Here is a 19,502-nt window from a genome sequence, read left to right on the forward strand (position 1 = left end):
GCTATAACTCTATATTTTCGTTTCACAGTAACCAATGTGCAGCTACAGTGCACCCACACGCTTGCCTATAGATTCCAAAATGATTATCGTTCTCTCTTTAACGTATCTAGTACTGAGTGAGTAGTAATATAAATAAATGACAGATTAAAAACAAAATATTCAGTTTGTGAATCAAATCTAATGAAGGAACCGAGTCGGCAAAAAATAGTCACGGATATTAGTGCGGATTCAATTTCAATCTGTTTTTTTAGTAACTTGTAAACCTTTATTTATCATCATCATAACAATCAAGCAATTAATCTACGTTTTCATATTCCAATAAACCCTAATTAGAGAAGAAATTAACTTGTAGTTGAAGACATCACAATAAGGTTGAGTGTTTGATCTTCCCTTCTCCAAAATTCTTTAGCATTCCTTGCTCTCAATAGAACTAACAATCATATGAGAACGACATTGATTTTAGAAGAGGGATCAAACTAGTTATACGATGCAACTGCTCTTTCTATTGTAGAGACAGTTGCCATCAGTTTTAGAGAGTTTGTAACCAACTCTAATTCTAAAAATTAATTATATTAATTCATTTTATTAAAACTTTTACATAACCATCTATCACTCTAGTTTAAAAACAAACAAAATTACATGTAACCCAAGTGTTACGTAGCATTGAAGTCATTTTTCAATTGAAACGAATCTGAATCTCCATAAGAACAAATGAAATCATAATCTCAAAACCTTAGACAACCAATAAATTACTTTAAAAAAGTAATTACCAACAACACGGTTCTTTTTATGGATATCGGTTTTCTGATGAATATGAGTAGAGATTTAACCATTTTTGTTCTCCCCCGGACCCCAACTAGTCGTATAGGGTGGGGTGCTTGTGGTAAGCTGCCTTGGATATGAGGAATTCTTAAAAAAGGTATGTGACGAAGATCTTTCTGCTCTCTCTAAAAAGAAAATGGTTAAATCTCTAAAAAGAATTTAGTGTTCGATACAAGGGAGAAGATCCATCTGCTCTCTCTAAAAAGAATGGATGGGCTCTTGATTAACCTTTTGAATGAAAAAAAAAAAAATTAAAAAAAGGTAATGGGCATTGATAAAGAAAATAAACATACAGGTTCATTGCAGATGTGAGTTAAATTTACTGGCTAGTATTTGTTTTCCTGAGCTCCAAGTTCTTTTTCTTCACAAAATAATTTAAAATATCTCATTGCTTTTTCAGAAAATTGAAAAAAATAAACATGTATACGACATAATCTGCAACATATTGTAGTCAACTAAAAGAAAATATCCCTGACATATACCTTTTTAAAGAAAAATTCTATTCGCACAGTCGTCACTATCAAATCCACACTTGTTTAAATAGTGTCGGTTCAATTCCTTTCATCTTCCTCAACGTAAGGATACGCTCTCATATCCATATTTTATGCTGTGTTCTGTGTCTTGTCGCCTGAGTTTGACGAGATAAGAAGAAAGATGTATGAAACATGGACTCATGTGTTCAAATTTCTTCTGCCTTGCCTTTGTAATGCGCTACAAAGGTTTCTTCATCTGCCCTGTACACGATAAATTTTTTGTTGTGACGGGAACATAAATAATACACTACGTGTTTTAATAATAAGAATGATGAGAAATTTTAATTTTTAAGTTATTAAAATTTTAGCACACATATCCCATCATTTGTTTAATGATACATGATATACTATCTCGTATAATGATCACACTGAAAAATCTCTCCTCATACACAATGTTCGTTCAAGAATTCCCCGACAGCTACAAACAAAATTTTGTTGCACACGAAAAAAGGCTCGGACGTATGAAGAAAACATATTATGAAACCATGGAAACATGCCATTAATTAAACAAGAAGGAGATTACAAGAGTGGTCTACTACAAGGGCAAAATAAGCAAAACACCGTTCCTAGCTACAACTTCATGCAAAAAGACACTATCGGTAACACTACTACAAGGGAAAAATAAGCAAAATAGTATAACTTTATGTTACAGACACTGACGCAGCAAGAAATATCAAAAACCAAAGAGGGTTTGGAGTTTTGGGAGCCACCCATGCTGCTCCAAAATCATGATCAGCGATTCTTGGTCTTGAACTTCGACTCGTCAATCTTGATGCCTTCCTCAGCAGCACGCTCTCCTCCGGGCTTGTCAGTGGTGCTCAGCCCGCCTTTCTTTCCCATCTCATGGTACCCCTCTTCCCCTATCTGTTCCTTCCTCGTCTGCCCTCCACGGCTCCGCCCTAATCACCGCACACAAAAAATTCCGACTACGTAACTAAAGTGTCAAAACTTACTTTCACCTGGAATGCAAAGGGAGCAGTACACACACACACACACACACACATAACCCTTATCACTCACTACCACGTAAATTACCATATGTTTTTTACTTTCAGGTCTCGAGATACTGCTACCCTTGCATATAACATACTATGTGCATGAAAAGTTCTCTCTCTCGGGAGAAGTCGAAAGACGAGTAATTTAATGAATTAGTTACCTTCAGCAAGGTGCTCCTGTGCTTCAAGGCTATGGCCACCAGTACCACCGGAAACGACGGTCTCTCCCCGCCTTGCCTTCTCGTCGAGCTCCTTTCTCTTCTGGGGGTCTTGTTTTTCCTGTTCCGATGCCATTTCTTAATTTCCAACCTCTAGTTGTTCTCACAAAGTTTGATGCAATGAAGTAAACACTCTTTTTGGTATTCGGTTTCTGTTTGGAGGGAAATCAGGGTTATATAGAGGGAGGGTTGGAAGGTGAATGAGGAGGCAGAGAGAGGAGGATGTGACATGTGATGGGGTGAACGTGGCTGATGGGGGACTCTAGAGGTTTGGCGTAATGCCACGCATCTGCTTTGCTATGTCAAAACGGTTGTTTAACTTGCAGTAAGAAGGACACGAGTCCATTGCTCAACTCGGTCGCACCGTTGCCAAGGAGATGATCATATGCAAAATCATCGTCTACATGCATATCCACTACACACCTTAAGAATACCAAAGTGATAGGGAGTTACAACAGTTATCCCCAATTCAATGAGTTTTTTTTTTTTAACATGATATTATCTTCATTAAGGAGGAGAGAGTGAGCTGAATCTCACAATAAATTAGTAATAATGTGGTTCAAACTCACATCTCTACTTATAAGAAGAATACCATTAGATTGTAGTACTAAGTGGCACTTAATTCAAATAAGTTTTGCAACAGCTTTGAATTTATGCTGTAATTAGTGTAGGGCTGTTACCATAGTTAAAAGCTGGTTAAGGATAGTTTAAAGTCAATGAATGCATGCATATATTATTTTGTCATTGATGTTGTTATAAGGCCATCATTGTATGTTTCCGTTATGTTGTAAATGTTGAGCCAAAATGCATATAGTTTTCTGTGTAATTTGTGCATCAATAGATTGTAATCTTACTTTGATAAAATATAACGAAAGTCAATTTCTACATAAATATTTAGTATTCTGTTAACGTGCCTTCATGTAGTGCTCGTCCATAGAGCACTATGCCTAACAATGCATGCACAGCACTGCATGCACAGTACTACATTCCTAGCACTGCATGCCTAATCTTCTGCTTAATATTGCGATCTGGTGGTCTAATTAGAGCACTCTTTTGGTGGTTGGTGGTCAAGTTAGAACACCCTTCCAGTGGTCTAGTAGTCTAATTAGAGCATCATTCTCTTGTCGTCTCGGTAGAGCATATCCTCGTCTACCTAGCACTGTGCGCCTAAACATTGTAAAGAAGCTCTATCATGTGCCAAAAGGGTCCCCTCGAACTCCTTCTTGGGCCTTGGTCCTTGGTCCTCCTTTCTTCCTTTGGGCCTTGGTCTTCCCTTCTTCACAAGTCATCAAGTTCTTTTTTGGGTTAACCATAAATCATGAAGTTTGAAAACTCTTGCAGGCTTTTATCATCGGGCCCTAAAACTTCCTGCACACCAAAACAAACGGGCCATCAGACCCAGAAACACAGAGGCGACCTGAATTTAGAGGGCTGCCGAATGTCAAAATATAAATAGTTCGAAACTTCGAAATACTTTTTCTCTTTTAAGGGCTTGTTTTTTTTTTTTTTTTTTTTACTAAACGGTAAATTTTATTAGATTAGAGATTAAGTTAGGGATCAATATGATTTGAATCCATACATTCCCACTATTATAGTAAATGGTCACTTGTGTTTCTCTTCAAATATTAAACCCTTTAGATATAACACTTATTTTTAGCACCCTAAAAAATATCTCATGCATTTGGTCAAATGACGTCTCCAAGTAAAAGATTCCACCCTTTTATTTGACATCTGTTTATGCAGAAAAACACGTGTTTATATTCTAATCCACGCACTTTAACTACTAATTAATTAGCCCCTAATTATTCTGACAATCCCTGCATGTTCACTTTGAAGAAGTGACGTTAGCGCTCATTAGTAAGAAGAAGAAGAAGAGAGGGGAAAGGACTAACTTCTCCTCCTCTTCTCCTTCTTCGCAAAACCCAGATTTCAATATCCAAATCCAGTTCGAAATTTGGAATCCAATTCCCGAAAAGCATGGATGAAAACCCCAACCCGACGAGTCCGCCACCGCCGCCCAAGAAGCCGCCCATTCCGCCGTATGTGAAGGCGCTGTCGGGCTCGCTCGGGGGCATCATGGAGGCCGCATGTCTTCAACCGATCGATGTAATCAAGACCAGGCTCCAGCTCGACCGGACCGGCACCTACAAGGGAATCGTCCACTGCGGCGCCACTGTCGCCCGCACCGAAGGCGTCAGGGCTCTCTGGAAGGGGCTCACCCCATTCGCCACCCACCTGACATTGAAGTACGCGCTCCGGATGGGCTCCAACGCCATGCTGCAGGGCGCGTTTAAGGACGCGAAGACCGGGAAGGTCAGCAACCACGGCCGGCTCATTTCTGGGTTCGGAGCTGGAGTTCTCGAAGCTCTAGTCATTGTTACTCCTTTTGAGGTCTGTGCATTGTTTTGAAGTGTTCAATTGAAAAAGTTGACAACTTTTCTGGAATTTCGTAACGTGGATTGGATTTGTATTTTGGATTTCAGCTGGTATTTTATTCATTTTATACGAGCGATATTCTACTTTAAACTAATCGTAAGTGGACGGGGATTCGGACTCAGGTGCATATGTAGCACATTTGCTAGAGCCATTGTAGCTATGTCAGAATGCCTAAATTTGATTTGTTACTACTTATGGATTTTGTCTACGATTGACAATGGGGTGGTTTAATTTAGTTAATGAAAAGCTAAATTTATAAATTTTGAAGCAAGGCAGTTGGGAGTGCGAGGAGTGCGAGGACTTTGAGATTTTAGTGACTGATAGAGAATTCGGGGAAGATACTGATTCAATTTGTTTACTTTGGGACCGAGCGTCTTTTATGTTTTCAATCGCACATTGCACTTAATTAAGTTGTACTGTTTGTTGTTAGTTTTTGTCCAAACATGTACGAACTCTAAGCATCGATCTGGTATTGTTTAAAATTGTGCTGTTAGGTGCATTTTATACTCGGTTTACAGCTGAAATGGTTGGCTGGTTATATGGCATTGTTGGCTTGAGTCGGTTAGTTATACTCTTGAGAGATCTCCTTTATGAATCTTCGTGTGCAGGCTAACATAGTTCATTCAATACAACAAAGATATCATGCGTGTTCATTGTCGGCATGGTCTTGATTTGGAATTTAATTGATGCAGGTGGTGAAAATTAGACTACAGCAACAAAAAGGATTGAGTCTTGGGCTTCTGAAGTATAAGGGTCCTATTCACTGTGCTCGTACAATCATCCGGGAGGAAGGTCTCCGTGGGCTCTGGTCAGGTGCGGCTCCAACTGTTATGCGCAATGGGACGAACCAGGCCGCAATGTTTACAGCCAAAAATGCGTTTGATGTCCTCTTGTGGAAGAAACATGAAGGAGATGGGAGAGTCCTGCTGCCATGGCAGTCCATGATATCGGGTTTCCTTGCAGGCACAGCCGGCCCAATTTGCACCGGTCCCTTTGATGTTGTGAAAACTAGGTTGATGGCTCAGAGCCGAGGTGTTGATGGCAAGATGAAATACAAGGGCATGGTCCATTGTATTAGGACAATATACGCAGAGGAAGGGCTTCTAGCTTTGTGGAAGGGACTGCTGCCTCGGCTCATGAGGATACCACCCGGGCAGGCCATTATGTGGACTGTGGCTGACCAAGTGATAGGACTGTATGAGAAACGATATCTTCCCAATGCATCCTTATAGGTATCATCATTTAATTGGTTTGCTTGTTCCGGTTTTCAATTCCATTGCAAGAACACATTCCTCAATCATCTTAATTTAGCAGTTAGCGTTTCTTCATTGTGTTTCTTCGGCTTCCCCAAATGTACACCGGTTCTTTAAGACCTTATCAATATTTTTGATGATCGGTAGGAGAATAGGCAACTTCTCATCTCAATAGAAATAAACTCCATATGTAGCAGATATGATTGCAAGGATGTCTCAACCGAATCACAATTTTTGTGTTCTCTGTTCAATTTTTATCAAGAATCGATTGTTATAGAACCATCATCTCCAAAACTTTAGAGAATGTTATGAAATTTTTAATGATTAAGTTCTCTTATTTTTTTGTAATCTTAAAGTAACTGTACTTAGAGTTGATGTGTCGGTGTTAGAGTGGGAGAAATTCTAGGGTTGGGGCATCTAGACCACGTGGCTATATGACCACATTTTTGGTGTCCCTAATCCTCGTTTGTTTTATAATTTATACTATATATAGGCGTCCGAACTCAAGAATTGCTCAATAAAGTAGAGAGTAGTAACTAGGGGAAATTTTCTAGTTGTGACACCTGTTAAATGTTCTCGGAGTAGATTATGAGCATGCGTTAAAGCCACAAAAGCTAAGCAGGAACGTGCTATGTCACATGCTACTTGTTTATATTGTAGCACAAACATGCTATGTATATAATTCACGAAAATGAAATTTCCAGCCTAGGATGGTTAAACGATAAAGTATGAAAGAAATTGGGAAATTGGAGTCCTTTTAATAGATTTCAATCCAATATCCAAGCAATTTTCTAAAATACTAGAGCTTAGGCCATCTCCAACCGAATACTGGTAAGATGGTTCGTTTTAGCCCTTTGGTCATTCAAGAAATTAATATTTTAATGAACAACACATGATCATATTTCTTACCATCTCCAACTAAGGGTCAAATGGCCATAGGGCTCGTTTTAGCCCTGTCACAAAAAATCATCTCCAACTGAGGGCCAAATATAATTTATTATTTAAAGACTACAACTTAAATTTAAATCCAACAGCTAAGTAACATCAGCTAGCCGTTGGATTTGAATTTTTTTGGGCTATAAATATGGTAGATATTGGGCTATAATTCACACACATTTGAATTCAATCTATTTCAAATCAATCTCTTTCAATTCAAGTTTACAATGAATTCCAACTTTGGATCATCTTTGGATTCCAACTGGGGGTCCTCATCCAATTCCAAATTGGAAGAATAATGGACACATATGAGATGAGAAGATAAGGAGTCTAATGAAGACGAGTACCTCCGCGAGCCAAATCAAGAAGATCTGGATCGACTCCTTCGCAAAGTTGAAGATTGTGGGTTTCCGAGCATAATAGGGTCATTACACTGCATGCAGTGGGATTGGAAGAACTGTCCCACTGGATGGCAATGAGGCTTATGCAGAAAGTCTAGAAAGTCAACTGTTGTGTTAGAGGCGGTTGCCTCGTACGACATATGGATATGAGATGCTTTCTTTGGAGTCTTTGGATCCCAAAATGACATTACAGTTCTTGGGCGTTCACCCCTCTTCAATAGTCTGACGGAAGGTAAAACACCTTAACTTAACTACTACATCAACAATTGTCAGTACAATATGGGGTATTACTTGGTATATGACATCTACCCAAAGTGGGCAACACTTGTCTAAGCAATTCCAAACCCTGCGAATGACGTCGAAAAGTTGTTTATTTACACCAAGAGGCATACTAGAAAGATGTTGAGAGAGCTTTCGGTATTCTACAAGCACGGTAGAAGATCATCAGCGAACCGGCAAGAGGGTGGAGTCAAGAAAATTTGGACTCTCATATTCTAAGATGAGAATATAAGCTTGTTTAGAGAATGTTTTAAATAATTGAAATATGGTTTTAGATAAAATATTTTTTGAAATCAATTCTTAGTGAAAATGAAAATTAATACTGAAAATACTTAAACTTCTTTTTGAAAGAAGCACACAAAAAACACTTCATGATACACCTCGACCCGATATCCAAGTGGACACCGATATTGAGGCATGATGGCTGACATCTAGGAGGTGACGAAACTATAACATGCAATGATGTGTAAAAAGTGAAAAAATTAAAACCAAAGTCTTAATCTAAGAGTGAGTATATCGCGAAGAACCATGATTACAAAAGCATGTAGTGTCATAGCACAGATAAAAGTACAATAAAGGTAGGAACATTCATATTTTGGGTAGAATGGATATTACACAACTAACAAGAAATGAATTTCCTGCATTATTAGAAGTAGATGCTAGAATTCGCCAATGAACCATTGCTTGCCACATAATATAGCTACTAAGTTGTGGAGGGGCAAGAAAAAGAAAGTGCGAGTGGACAAAAATACAAATTTATTAAAACCTTTGCTTTTTGTAACATGGTAACCCATCTTTGCAAAATTCAAATGGTTTCCAAAATATATTACAAATAAGTATGAACACTACAATAATAAATATAAAAACAGTTATGCTAAGAATACAATTAAATTACAAATATCTCAAGAAATGTGACACTCTATGCTCATAAAAAATGCAAACATACAACTCTCATGCAAAGAAAGTAGCTATATGAATAAGCTGAGAGTAATAATCTACGCTCGAGTACTACATAGACGTAAAATTAGTTAAGCTAATCAAATACGAGTCCTAAATGCAAAAACATCTAGTACAATACTTTAAAATCTGGAATGGATACACTTTGATTTCTATAGATTTTAACTCTTTTAAAATTTTAATTGAGTAACCATACACTTCTATAAATTTATTTAAAATCTTAATTGAATACAATGGACTTGTAAAGTTTTTTAAACTTCCAACTGAATGTTGCATGCTAAAGTAGGCCAAAAGTCTTTTGACTTTTTTTTTTTTCTAAACAAACAATATTAATTTACTGTAAGAGAGAAAAAGATATAAACTTAACATCATAGTAAACTAGTAATAATGTATTTCAAATTTATTTTTGATGAGAATCGAACTGAAACTCTCACATTACAAGTGGGTTACCCTTCTAAAAAAAGGCAATTTTCCGAGTTTTCCCAAAATAAAACCCTAACATTAGCTGCGACGCGAAATCGTATATAAACAAACGCAGCCGCACGTTGAAACCCTAGCTCTCTCTACCAAGCCACCTTCGTACCGGTTCTATTCGTCCTTTTCTCTGCTATATTAAACCCAAACCCCAAACACTCACCTCACCCCCTGTACTCCGCTCCATCGCACCTCAAATTTTCCCCCAATCAGGTCTCAGATTATCCAATCGGTTTTTTATTTTCGAATTGCCAATGCTAATTTCACAGCAGTTCTTCGACTATGGCTTCTCGATTTCTCATCGGATTTTTGATGTTGTAGGTTTTTGAAGTCGGAGAATTCACAGAGCTTCCGAACGATGTCGGACGATGAGAGAGAGGAGAAGGAGCTGGATCTCACATCTCCAGAAGTCGTTACCAAATACAAGAGCGCCGCTGAAATTGTTAACAGTAATTTTCTAGCTCTTTGTATATTCATGTGCTTTTGTGGATGAATGTATTGATTTGCATTTGGGAAAATTTGCAGAGGCTTTGCAGCTGGTAATATCCGAATGCAAACCGAAGGCGAAGATTGTGGAACTTTGTGAGAAAGGAGATTCATACATCAGAGAGTAAGTAATATATTTAATTTACAGTTTTTAAATAACCCCATAAGTTGATTTTTCTTGTTGGCATTGGAAGCTAATTGTTTTTCTTTTGGAAATTTGTGGGATTGTGCTTATTTTTCTCTCTATTGTAATGCGATGGTTTAATGGGTTGTGTTGTTTTTGTGTATGAAGGCAAACTGGTAACACGTACAAAAATGTGAAGAAGAAGATCGAGCGAGGCGTTGCCTTCCCGACTTGCATCTCTGTGAACAACACTGTTTGCCATTTCTCTCCTCTTGCTAGTGATGAGTCAGTGTTGGAAGAAGGCGATATTCTGAAGATGTAGGTTTTGACATATAACCTAACTTTTGTATGTTCTGACATTTTTGAAAGATAGCTTGTGGATTAGATAATTTGATTCGGACTTTTATATCCCAAGTACCAACATACCGATGGAGTTTTGTTCTCCTGCAGTGATTTGGGCTGTCATATTGATGGGTTCATTGCCATAGTCGCGCATACTCATGTTCTTCAAGCAGGGCCAGTCACAGGAAGGGCAGCTGATGTTATTGCAGCTGCTAATACTGCTGCTGAAGTTGCATTAAGGCTTGTTAGGCCAGGGAGGAAGGTAATTTCTTGGATGGAATTATTACACTTTTTCTGTAATAGGTTACTGGATTGTGTGAGGATGGTTAGTGATTGCATTATTGGTTTGCTTGAATCATTATTGATGTGAAATGGAGTTTATTGGTCATTAGTTAAGCGTTTTCGCTTTGTGGTCTTCTATTTGATGTTGTACACTTTTTTGTTTTCGTAACCTGAAAAGATGTGTTTTATGCTCGTTGCACCCCCTGATGATGAAATGTTAGTATAAGCTATGGACTTTCATCCAAATGAAGCTTTTTGTCATAGTTACACTGAAGGGGAAATCTATGTTATTTAATTGTCAAGTTGTCATAGTTCCACCACTTAGATATTTTATGTATTTTCTTTTTCAGTTTTTGCCTTGTCATATTCTCAGATGGTAGCTGGTAGGCTTAGATCTCCACTAGGTTTCCATCTGTCTTTTAGCTAGTGATGTCAAGTTGTTCTACTGCTGATGTGTGTCAATGTACGGTGATAATAACATGTCTTCCTTATGAATGAGGGTTTGAAGGCAACTTTGCCGAGGTGATCTATGATAATTTGATTTCCTCTTTTTCCCTGTTGCCTATATTATGCTTGGCCATAGATGGGCTGCTCTGGTTGGACATATCTACATTGTTCATCTAGTTGTCCTCTGAGCCTACACCACTTCAATCTCCTGGAATATACTTTCTTCACTTATGCATTTTTTATTGTGTTCCTTGCTTCTATATGATGAATACTTGTCGAAAGCTATGGGCTAACGTCCAAGTGAAGCTTCATGTCATAGTTACTCTGATAGGATTATTATGTGAGCATATTTGATAGTTGTAGGCAACTTTGTAGAGGGAGCGATTATCCTATCGGTTTCCTCCTTTCCTTGTTGCCTATATTGACTTGCTACATTTGGTGCGTAGTGCAGATGTATTTCTTGTCTGTGCAATCATCATTCAAATTAGCTTACATTTAAGGTGTGCCTTTCTTCGAATACTTTACTATATGAAGCAAAAAGAGAAACCTAATTGATCAATCCATTTTTGTAGGCAACTTTGCCGAGGAAATTGAATCTCATTGATTTCCTCTTTTTCCCTGTTGCCTAAACCAACTGGCTACATTTTGGTGCTAGTGCAGATGTATATTGTTGTCTGTGCAATTGTCATTCAACTGAGCCTACATGTCTTCCAATTCATACTGTTTGCAATACTTGTAGTCAATTTAAACATGTACATAGGATTGCTGTTTGGTGTTCAGAAAAGCATAATTTTTCATCTTCTAGTTCTTTTACTATACTATATGAATTTTTATGTTTTTTTCTTTTTGTGGCTGCAGAACAAAGATGTAACAGAAGCAATACAAAAGGTTGCAGCAGCTTACGACTGCAAAATTGTTGAAGGTGTTCTTAGCCATCAGCTCAAGCAGTTTGTGATAGACGGGAACAAGGTCATATTAAGTGCTTCTAATCCAGAGACAAGAGTTGACGAGGCAGAATTTGAGGAGAATGAAGTTTATGCGGTTGATATAGTTGCAAGCACAGGTGAAGGCAAGGTAATAAAGGAGTTACAAAAAGCAAGCCCAACTGTCATTGTTATGTTATATAATTATTTGACTTCTAAATCAACACATTTATGTCGATTTGCAGCCTAAGCTGCTGGATGAGAAGCAGACTACTATCTACAAGAGAGCTGTTGACAAGAGCTACCACTTGAAGATGAAAGCCTCTAGGTTTATTTTCAGCGAAATAAGCCAGAAATTTCCCATCATGCCATTCACTGCTAGGTTTGTTAACTTTATGTTATTTCGGTAATTATTTTGTCGTTAGGTCTTCAGCTTTTACTGGCTTTATTAAAGGTATTTTTCTTTGCATTAGAGCTTTGGAAGAGAAAAGGGCAAGGCTGGGCTTACTCGAATGCGTCAACCACGAGCTTTTGCAGCCATATCCGGTCCTGCATGAGAAGCCTGGTAACAATCTACCCGCTTGACTGGCTTTCAGGAAATCCTAGTTCTATCAGTCTGATTCTATGAATTTGTGATTTGCAGGTGATTTTGTTGCTCATATCAAGTTCACCGTCTTGCTAATGCCAAATGGATCGGACCGGATCACATCTCATCCTGTACAGGAGCTGCAGCCCACTAAACAAGTAGATGATCCCGAAATCAAAGCCTGGTTGTCTTTGGCCACAAAGAAGAAGAAAGGTGGTGGAAAGAAGAAGAAAGGTAAGCTAGATGAATCTATCGATCATGGTTTAAGTACGTCCTGGAGAGATCGTAGGGTCATTTTTTAGACTCTGGATTCTTATGTCTTTGCACGGTGCAGGTAAGAAGAGCGATAAGCCCGAGGAGTCTACGGAAGCTGAACCGATGGATGCAACAGCAAATGGTGCTGAATCTCAAGCATGAGCCTTTGTTTTGTGTTTCAATTTTGGTTCTCCCCACCCACTGTATCTGGTTGGAAGTTGGATATGAATGAATTTAATAGTGTTCAGACGTCGATTCTAGCCGGGTTTTCTCTAATATGCAATTCCGGAACTTGCGGTTTTTTGTATGTTAGATTTTGTAGTAGAGTAACGTCAAATTTAAAGTTACATAAAAATGTATGGCAATTTACGACATTTGGGAGTTTGGTTACCGCATGTTGTCCTCAACTTTGGAACACGCTTCATATCGATTGGGATCTTAATAATTGGCGTACGACATTAGGTAAAGCTTGTGAGTTCGAGGTTCTTTGTGGTTTTCCACTTTTTCAGAGGAAAAAAAAATGAAGATATTGGGGTCCTGTGTGGTTCTCTATTGCTTAGTTCTGAAGTATAATAGTAAAGTGATGAGGACAATATTTTGGGGTGGTGGTAGTCACACCTCTTTTTATGTTTTACAGTCTTCTTAATATTCGGATATCAGAGCGAATGAATTGTAAATCAAATGTTGGAAATTAACAAGGCATGTGTAAGAGGTAAAGATATGTGTGTGAACATCATTGTCCTATTTTTTAACTCTACATTAACTAATGGGAAAAGCATGAGGATGAGGTTTTATTAGCTTTTGAATACTATGAGAGCATGTTTGTTCAACAAAGGAGAGGGATGAAGAACTTAGAAATAGTTTGAACTGAGGAAAGCATGTCTGTTTAACAAAGGAGAAGCATGAAGAACTTAGAAATAGTTGGAACTAAAGAAAGAGAATCTGATCAACTAACTTCTTCTAATTTTTGGTATTTGATTATTTAACGGAGAAACGTACACGTTTCTTTTTGCATATGTTAGTAATACAAGAAATGTAAGTGAAAAATATTCATATTTTAATAAAAACAAGAAACTAAGGGGGCATTTGTTTGCCCTCACTAAGTTGGACTGGACTGGACTGGACTAACTATTAGTCTAATACTGTGTTTGTTCCATGCTGGGACTAACATTAATGAGACTAAAGGGGACTAGCATGGACAAAACCCTTCACTAAGAGGTCTTAGCGAGACCCCCCAATAACCATGGGACTAGCTAAGACTATCTTCTCTTTCTCGTCCTCGTCATGCTCAACGACCACTCTCGACAGACTCCTCGTCATCTCCGGTCACTAGATCAATCATTAACTTTCCGACTCTCTTTCAGATCCATTTCACAACCAACTTTCATACAAAATATACCAAATTGAAGCTGGGAGTGACAAAATTACAATTTTACTTGAATCGAGGCCAAAATGTGGTCGAATGTGGCTGGAAAATGACCTGGAAGTCTCGGCCTGTTTGGGCTTCTTCAAATCCATGACAGATTCGAGCATTCAAAGCTAAGATCTCGGTCCAGGGATGGTGATGAATTTTTTGGCGGTGCTAACTTCATCCAATTTAACGAGGAAATGGTAGGAAAAAATGAAGAAAAAGATAAGATCATAATAAAATATTAATAATTTATATATTAAATAATATAATATTATAATTTGTTATTATCCAGCTTCTTAGTCCAATACTGCACCAAACGCTTCACTAAGTTAGTCCAGTTTAGTCTAGTCTAAGCCAGTCCAGCTTAGTCTTTGAAGCTAATCCAGTCCGAGATAGTCCAGCGCAACAAACGCCCCCTAAAGAATTAAAATGATCTTGCAAGTAAATGTGTTGAAAGTGTTGATTTGATGTTTGCATTATCTTATGAAACGTATGAGATAATCTTGGGTCAACCTGCCTGACTTTATGAATATATACCCGTCTAGTATTTGACCTATTATCTATTTCTAACTTCATGTCTATATGATTGTTATGACTATGTTTGATTTATATTGTCGATATTTTTTTTTTGTGTGAAAATATTGTTGATACTTTAATTACACAGATGTTGATATTTTTTCAATCTATATGTTAACAATAATTAGTTATTCACAAAAACTTTGCAGTATAGCTCTTTGATATAATTTTATGTAAGTGAGTAGGTACAAATTCAACTCTTGTAAAAACCAAGTTAAATACATAAATAAGACTAACCTATTGTGTTTGTGACCCCGTGGTTAATTTCAAATAAAATTAGCCGCTAAAATTGTAAGGGCGCGTATGGCACTCCTCTCCGCTGAATCACCCAAACGCAGAGCGTGGAGAACAAAAGCGCGTGTAGGCGGTGCGTTTCCCTAACATTTAACGCAATCAAGAACGCTGAAATTCCATTGGTCAGTTTGCGTGGGAACAGGTCATACGGCCACGTGTACCTAACGGCCTTATAAACCCCGAAGAATCTGGATTCGTTTGGAACCCGCGAAGCACCTTTATAAGCCCTCCATTTCAATCTCCTCCTCCTCCCTCCGTCGCTCTCAGCCGAAAAATCCAACAAATCGCGAAGCTCGCAGCCGAAAAATCTTTGTAAAATTTCGGATTCTGAAATGGAGAACCGGTTTACAGTTTGGATCTTGGTGTCATTGCTGCTCTTCTTCCTCTTAACCATGGAAGCGAAAACGGTAGACCCTTACAAGGTACGGTTTCCGAAGTCTTCAAATTCTTCATTTTTCTTTGTAATTTGAAACTTTTCCTCATTTTCCCGTCAAATGTGAAAGAATTGAATGTAAATCAATCAGATTTAATTACGAAAAGTCCATATGGATTTTGAAATTGGAAGGAAAGGAAAATTTGACGAAACTGGGATGAAACGGTGCAAAAGGAGCAGAATTTGAAATTAGCTGTTAGTCTTAGCAGATGTTAGGGTTTGTACTTATCTACCCATTTTTTCTGAAATTGGTTTAAAATTGTTATCAGGTACTTGGAGTGGAGCGGAATGCAGGTCAGCGTGAAATTCAGAAAGCGTTCCACAAGTATGTTCCGGCAACTCTGTGTATAATGTACTTCATTAATTGTGCTAAACCAAACCACTGAGAAAGTGAAATATATTTTGTATTTTTTTTTTTTTGGGGTTTTGGGTGGGTATCGAAAGTATTAATAATCAGGCTCGTTTGGGATTGCTTCCGGAGGAAGTGCTTTGATTAGAAGCACGTTGACAGTTTCATTAAAAGTCAGTTCTTGGGCTTAAAAGTCCAAGTGCTTCCTGGAGAAGCATTCGGTTGGTGCTTCTAGGACCTAGGAACACTAGTCGCTTTTTCCGTCAAACGGAATACTTTAAGAGTACTGTTGATCTTCAGAAAGCGCTTTTCGCTCTTCCGAATGCGATCCATAATTGGACCTTATTGTGGCTTCCAAGCTCATTTATCATTTATGATATGTGGGCATATATCATTTAGGATGGATGGTATCTGCGAAGCTCTGTTATTGGTTTGGGACGAGTTGGGGTTGGTTCAAGTGACAAACTATAATTCTTCATGCCTAACATTGGCACTGTGGGCCAGTTTTCATCTGTGGTCTTGTTTGAATACATGGTTAATCGTTCTTAGCCATGAAGGCGCATTAATGGTGCTTTTGGGCTATCAAAAATAGTGGTAGTGAAGCTATTGAGCTGTTGTAGGACTTTAGCTTCAAGACTGACTTTTATTACAGCATTTAAGACTTGTCCTTGTGAGTAAGCAGTGTTTGTTTCCTTTTGTCTAATTTGATACTAGGAGACTAACATATGTTTCTCCTCATGCTATTAAAACGATTAAGAGTTTATCTTTGTAAGTTAGGGTTGCTTTTGCTTAAGGGCATTTTTATTGATTCACATTACGTAAGGTCCTGTTCTGGGATATATAATTGGCTCTCCAGTTGTGCCTGTCTATGTGTTTGTGCGTGTGCTTGTGCATTCGCAATGTAAATGCTGGTGTGACATGCTTTTTACCTTACTCATGCTAATGTGAATAATGCGCTCTAGGCTCTCTCTTCAATATCACCCAGACAAGAATAAAAGCAAGGGAGCTCAAGCAAAGTTTGCTGAGATAAACAACGGTATGACTTCTGCCTTCTCTAGTTTTTCTTCATTTTTTTTATTCCTTTCCTGTTTCATTTTTGGTTGAAGCTACTTCAATTCCTAAATACCTATCTTGTTGTAGTAGCCACATCCACAAAGTTTGTACTTAATGTTGGTTAATTTCTTCTTCTTTGATTAGCATATGAGATTTTATCTGATGAAGAGAAAAGGAAAAATTATGATACCTATGGAGATGAGAAGGGAAATCCTGGATTTGGAGGTGGTTCTCCTGGAGATCATGGTGGATATACCTACTTTACAAATGGTGGACCAGGACAGAACCACTTTACCTACGGACCTGGTGACTGGCAGAGCATGGGTGGGCAGGGAGGTTCCAAGTCATTCTCCTTTTCCTTTGGAGGTCCCAGTGGTCCAAGTTCATTTGGTTTTGGCATGGAAGACATCTTTTCAAACTTTTTTGGGGGTAAACCTGGAGGTGGGGGTCAGTTTGGTGGTTTCAGTGGTTCAACTGGGTCTCGACCCGGGTCTAAGACTTCTCCAGTGACCATTACGACCGTCAGTTCACAGGTGTATAAGAAAGAAATAGTTGACCGAGGGATGACTTGGCTACTGTTATCTTACACTCCTTCATTGAAGGGGAAGCAACACGTTGAAAATATCATGGAGGAAGTTGCTAGTTCCCTGCAGGGAGCCTTAAAGGTATTTTCAGATTCTTATTCATTCCTTACAATATGGCTGCTTTTGATCTCTAGATATACTTATTCTTTCCTTTTATTCTGTCAGGTTGGAAGCATAAACTGTGAGACAGAACCCTCTCTCTGTAAGGACCTTGGCATATATCCCAGCAGAATGCCCAGGGTATTTGTGTACAAAGTGAGTGGAAAGGGTTCTTTGGTTGAGTATGATGGGGATTGGGCTGCAAAACCTTTGAAGACATTTTGCCAAGACAATCTGCCAAGGTTTTCGAAACGGGTTGATTTGAACAGTGTTGAGTCTTCCACTTTCACAACCAATAAATTACGTAGTGTGGTGCTTCTTTCCACCAAGAAAGATACACCTGTTATCTGGCGTGTCCTTAGCGGATTGCATCACAATCACTTCATTTTCTATGATGCAGAGGTATATGGTGATTTTGGTTGGCATAATCTACTCAATTTTCCTTTTCTGAATCTTTTCGATGTATGAAGAATGTGTCTTTACCAATTTCTTGACATTCAACCTGAAAATCCGTTCGAGAGTACAAGGGCAATATGTGTGTGTGTGTGTGTATGAAAAGGGTAGGGTGTAATGACGACCCTGGTACTTCTATGACAAAGTGAATCATATACTTTTCAGTTTCCATGAAAAGATGCTATGGTTGTTTTCGTTCACCTTACGTTTTCTTCATTGATAAATATCTGGCATTTTTGTATTAAAAAATCATTTCACAATGATAATGCAGGTCCATGATGCTTCTGATCCAACAGTGAAGAAGCTGGGAGTTGGTGCACTTCCAGCTATAGTTGGTTGGCTTCCGAACGGGGAGAAGCATGTCTTAAAAGCAGGCATTACCCCCAAAGATATGAAGTTGGCGATTACAGAGCTTAGTGCTTTACTTGAAGGCTTCGAGAAAAAGAGCAAGAAAGCAGCTTCAAGTCAGGCCAAGAAAGAACCGACTGATGTGGGGCAGAATCAGATACCTCTATTGACAGAGTCTAATTTTGACGCTCTTTGTGGTGAGAAAACTCCAGTGTGCATCATTGGTGCATTCAGATCTTCCAAGGAAAGAAATAAGTTGGAATCAATTTTGACCGTGGTGAGTGTGCTTTCTCTTATATAGACTCACCACTACTGTAACGAACATCTGGTTTCTCACATGACAATGATATTCTTATGGAAGTTGAAAGATTAACATTCTGAGTTTTCTATATTTTTGTCTTCAGGTCTCTAGGAAATCGCTATCAAGGCGACAGAATTCAGCTCATGGCAAGGATTCTGTTTCCTACACTCTCTTGGATGCCACCAAGCAGGCGACCTTCTTAAATGCGTTTGAGAAAGCAGGATTCAAATCATCAGATAAGCTCTTGGTTGCCTACAAACCTCGGAGGGGGTCATTTGCATCATTTAATGGTGAAATGACTACAGAAGAAGTGGAGAGGTTCATTAGCTCTGTTCTTAACGGGGACATACGTTTTTCCAAAACACTGCAGAAACCCGTGCTCAGGTGAGAGGAAAGTCCGGATCACGTAGTTCCTGGCTTTCATGGACATAGCTTCACTCCTTTGACTATAGAAAAGATAAACAGTTTTGCGGCTACAGTTAAGAACGAGAATGTGAGTTTGGGTCACCATACATACTTGGAGGAGCATCCATTGTTTTGTAGTCTACAAGAAGTGTTCCTCCTTGAACCCTAGGAAAGTGGTTTTGTCTTTGTAATGCCATGGTAAACGTTTCATACCTTTTCGTTGTATGAATCGTGTAATGTATTTTTCTTTACTTGGTGTAAAAATTAAAGGCCAAATTTTTTTATGGAAATAAGATGGATGAGATTTGAAATTTTAGTTCTTGCTTTAGCACTTGCTACGTTTGTCTTGCTGATTTCTTTGCTTCAAGTCGATTTCATTTGTATATTGTAGCAAGTGGCGGCGATGGTTAGGGACTTCATCGTCTCGGGTTCAAACTTCCCCCACCT

At 38.5% G+C, this 19,502-nt stretch overlaps 4 protein-coding genes across 4 annotated transcripts; 3 read left to right on the forward strand and 1 right to left on the reverse strand.

Moving 5' to 3' along the window:
• Positions 1-1,894: 1,894 nt before the first annotated feature.
• Positions 1,895-2,683, reverse strand: LOC137722381 (late embryogenesis abundant protein EMB564-like). The gene is made up of 2 exons (XM_068461370.1): positions 2,512-2,683; positions 1,895-2,254 (listed from the first exon to the last, which is right to left on the reverse strand). Exons 1-2 carry the CDS (start codon positions 2,642-2,644, stop codon positions 2,088-2,090), a joined length of 300 nt encoding a protein of 99 aa, XP_068317471.1. The 5' UTR covers positions 2,645-2,683; the 3' UTR covers positions 1,895-2,087.
• A 1,707-nt stretch (positions 2,684-4,390) lies between these two features.
• On the forward strand, positions 4,391-6,536 carry LOC137723416 (mitochondrial succinate-fumarate transporter 1-like). The gene is made up of 2 exons (XM_068462610.1): positions 4,391-4,959; positions 5,697-6,536. Exons 1-2 carry the CDS (start codon positions 4,546-4,548, stop codon positions 6,234-6,236), a joined length of 954 nt encoding a protein of 317 aa, XP_068318711.1. The 5' UTR covers positions 4,391-4,545; the 3' UTR covers positions 6,237-6,536.
• Positions 6,537-9,357: 2,821 nt separating this feature from the next.
• Positions 9,358-13,501, forward strand: LOC137722555 (ERBB-3 BINDING PROTEIN 1). Its single transcript, XM_068461587.1, has 10 exons — positions 9,358-9,517; positions 9,626-9,753; positions 9,830-9,914; positions 10,083-10,232; positions 10,365-10,518; positions 11,844-12,059; positions 12,154-12,290; positions 12,382-12,473; positions 12,552-12,728; positions 12,829-13,501. Exons 2-10 carry the CDS (start codon positions 9,663-9,665, stop codon positions 12,909-12,911), a joined length of 1,185 nt encoding a protein of 394 aa, XP_068317688.1. The 5' UTR covers positions 9,358-9,517; positions 9,626-9,662; the 3' UTR covers positions 12,912-13,501.
• Positions 13,502-15,249: 1,748 nt separating this feature from the next.
• On the forward strand, positions 15,250-19,348 carry LOC137723746 (dnaJ protein ERDJ3A-like). The gene is made up of 7 exons (XM_068462938.1): positions 15,250-15,452; positions 15,733-15,788; positions 16,775-16,848; positions 17,010-17,530; positions 17,615-17,950; positions 18,273-18,626; positions 18,754-19,348. Exons 1-7 carry the CDS (start codon positions 15,363-15,365, stop codon positions 19,036-19,038), a joined length of 1,716 nt encoding a protein of 571 aa, XP_068319039.1. The 5' UTR covers positions 15,250-15,362; the 3' UTR covers positions 19,039-19,348.
• The last annotated feature ends 154 nt before the right edge of the window (positions 19,349-19,502 follow it).

The sequence above is a fragment of the Pyrus communis genome, chromosome 17 (assembly GCF_963583255.1).
Source record: "Pyrus communis chromosome 17, drPyrComm1.1, whole genome shotgun sequence".
NCBI lineage: Eukaryota > Viridiplantae > Streptophyta > Magnoliopsida > Rosales > Rosaceae > Pyrus > Pyrus communis.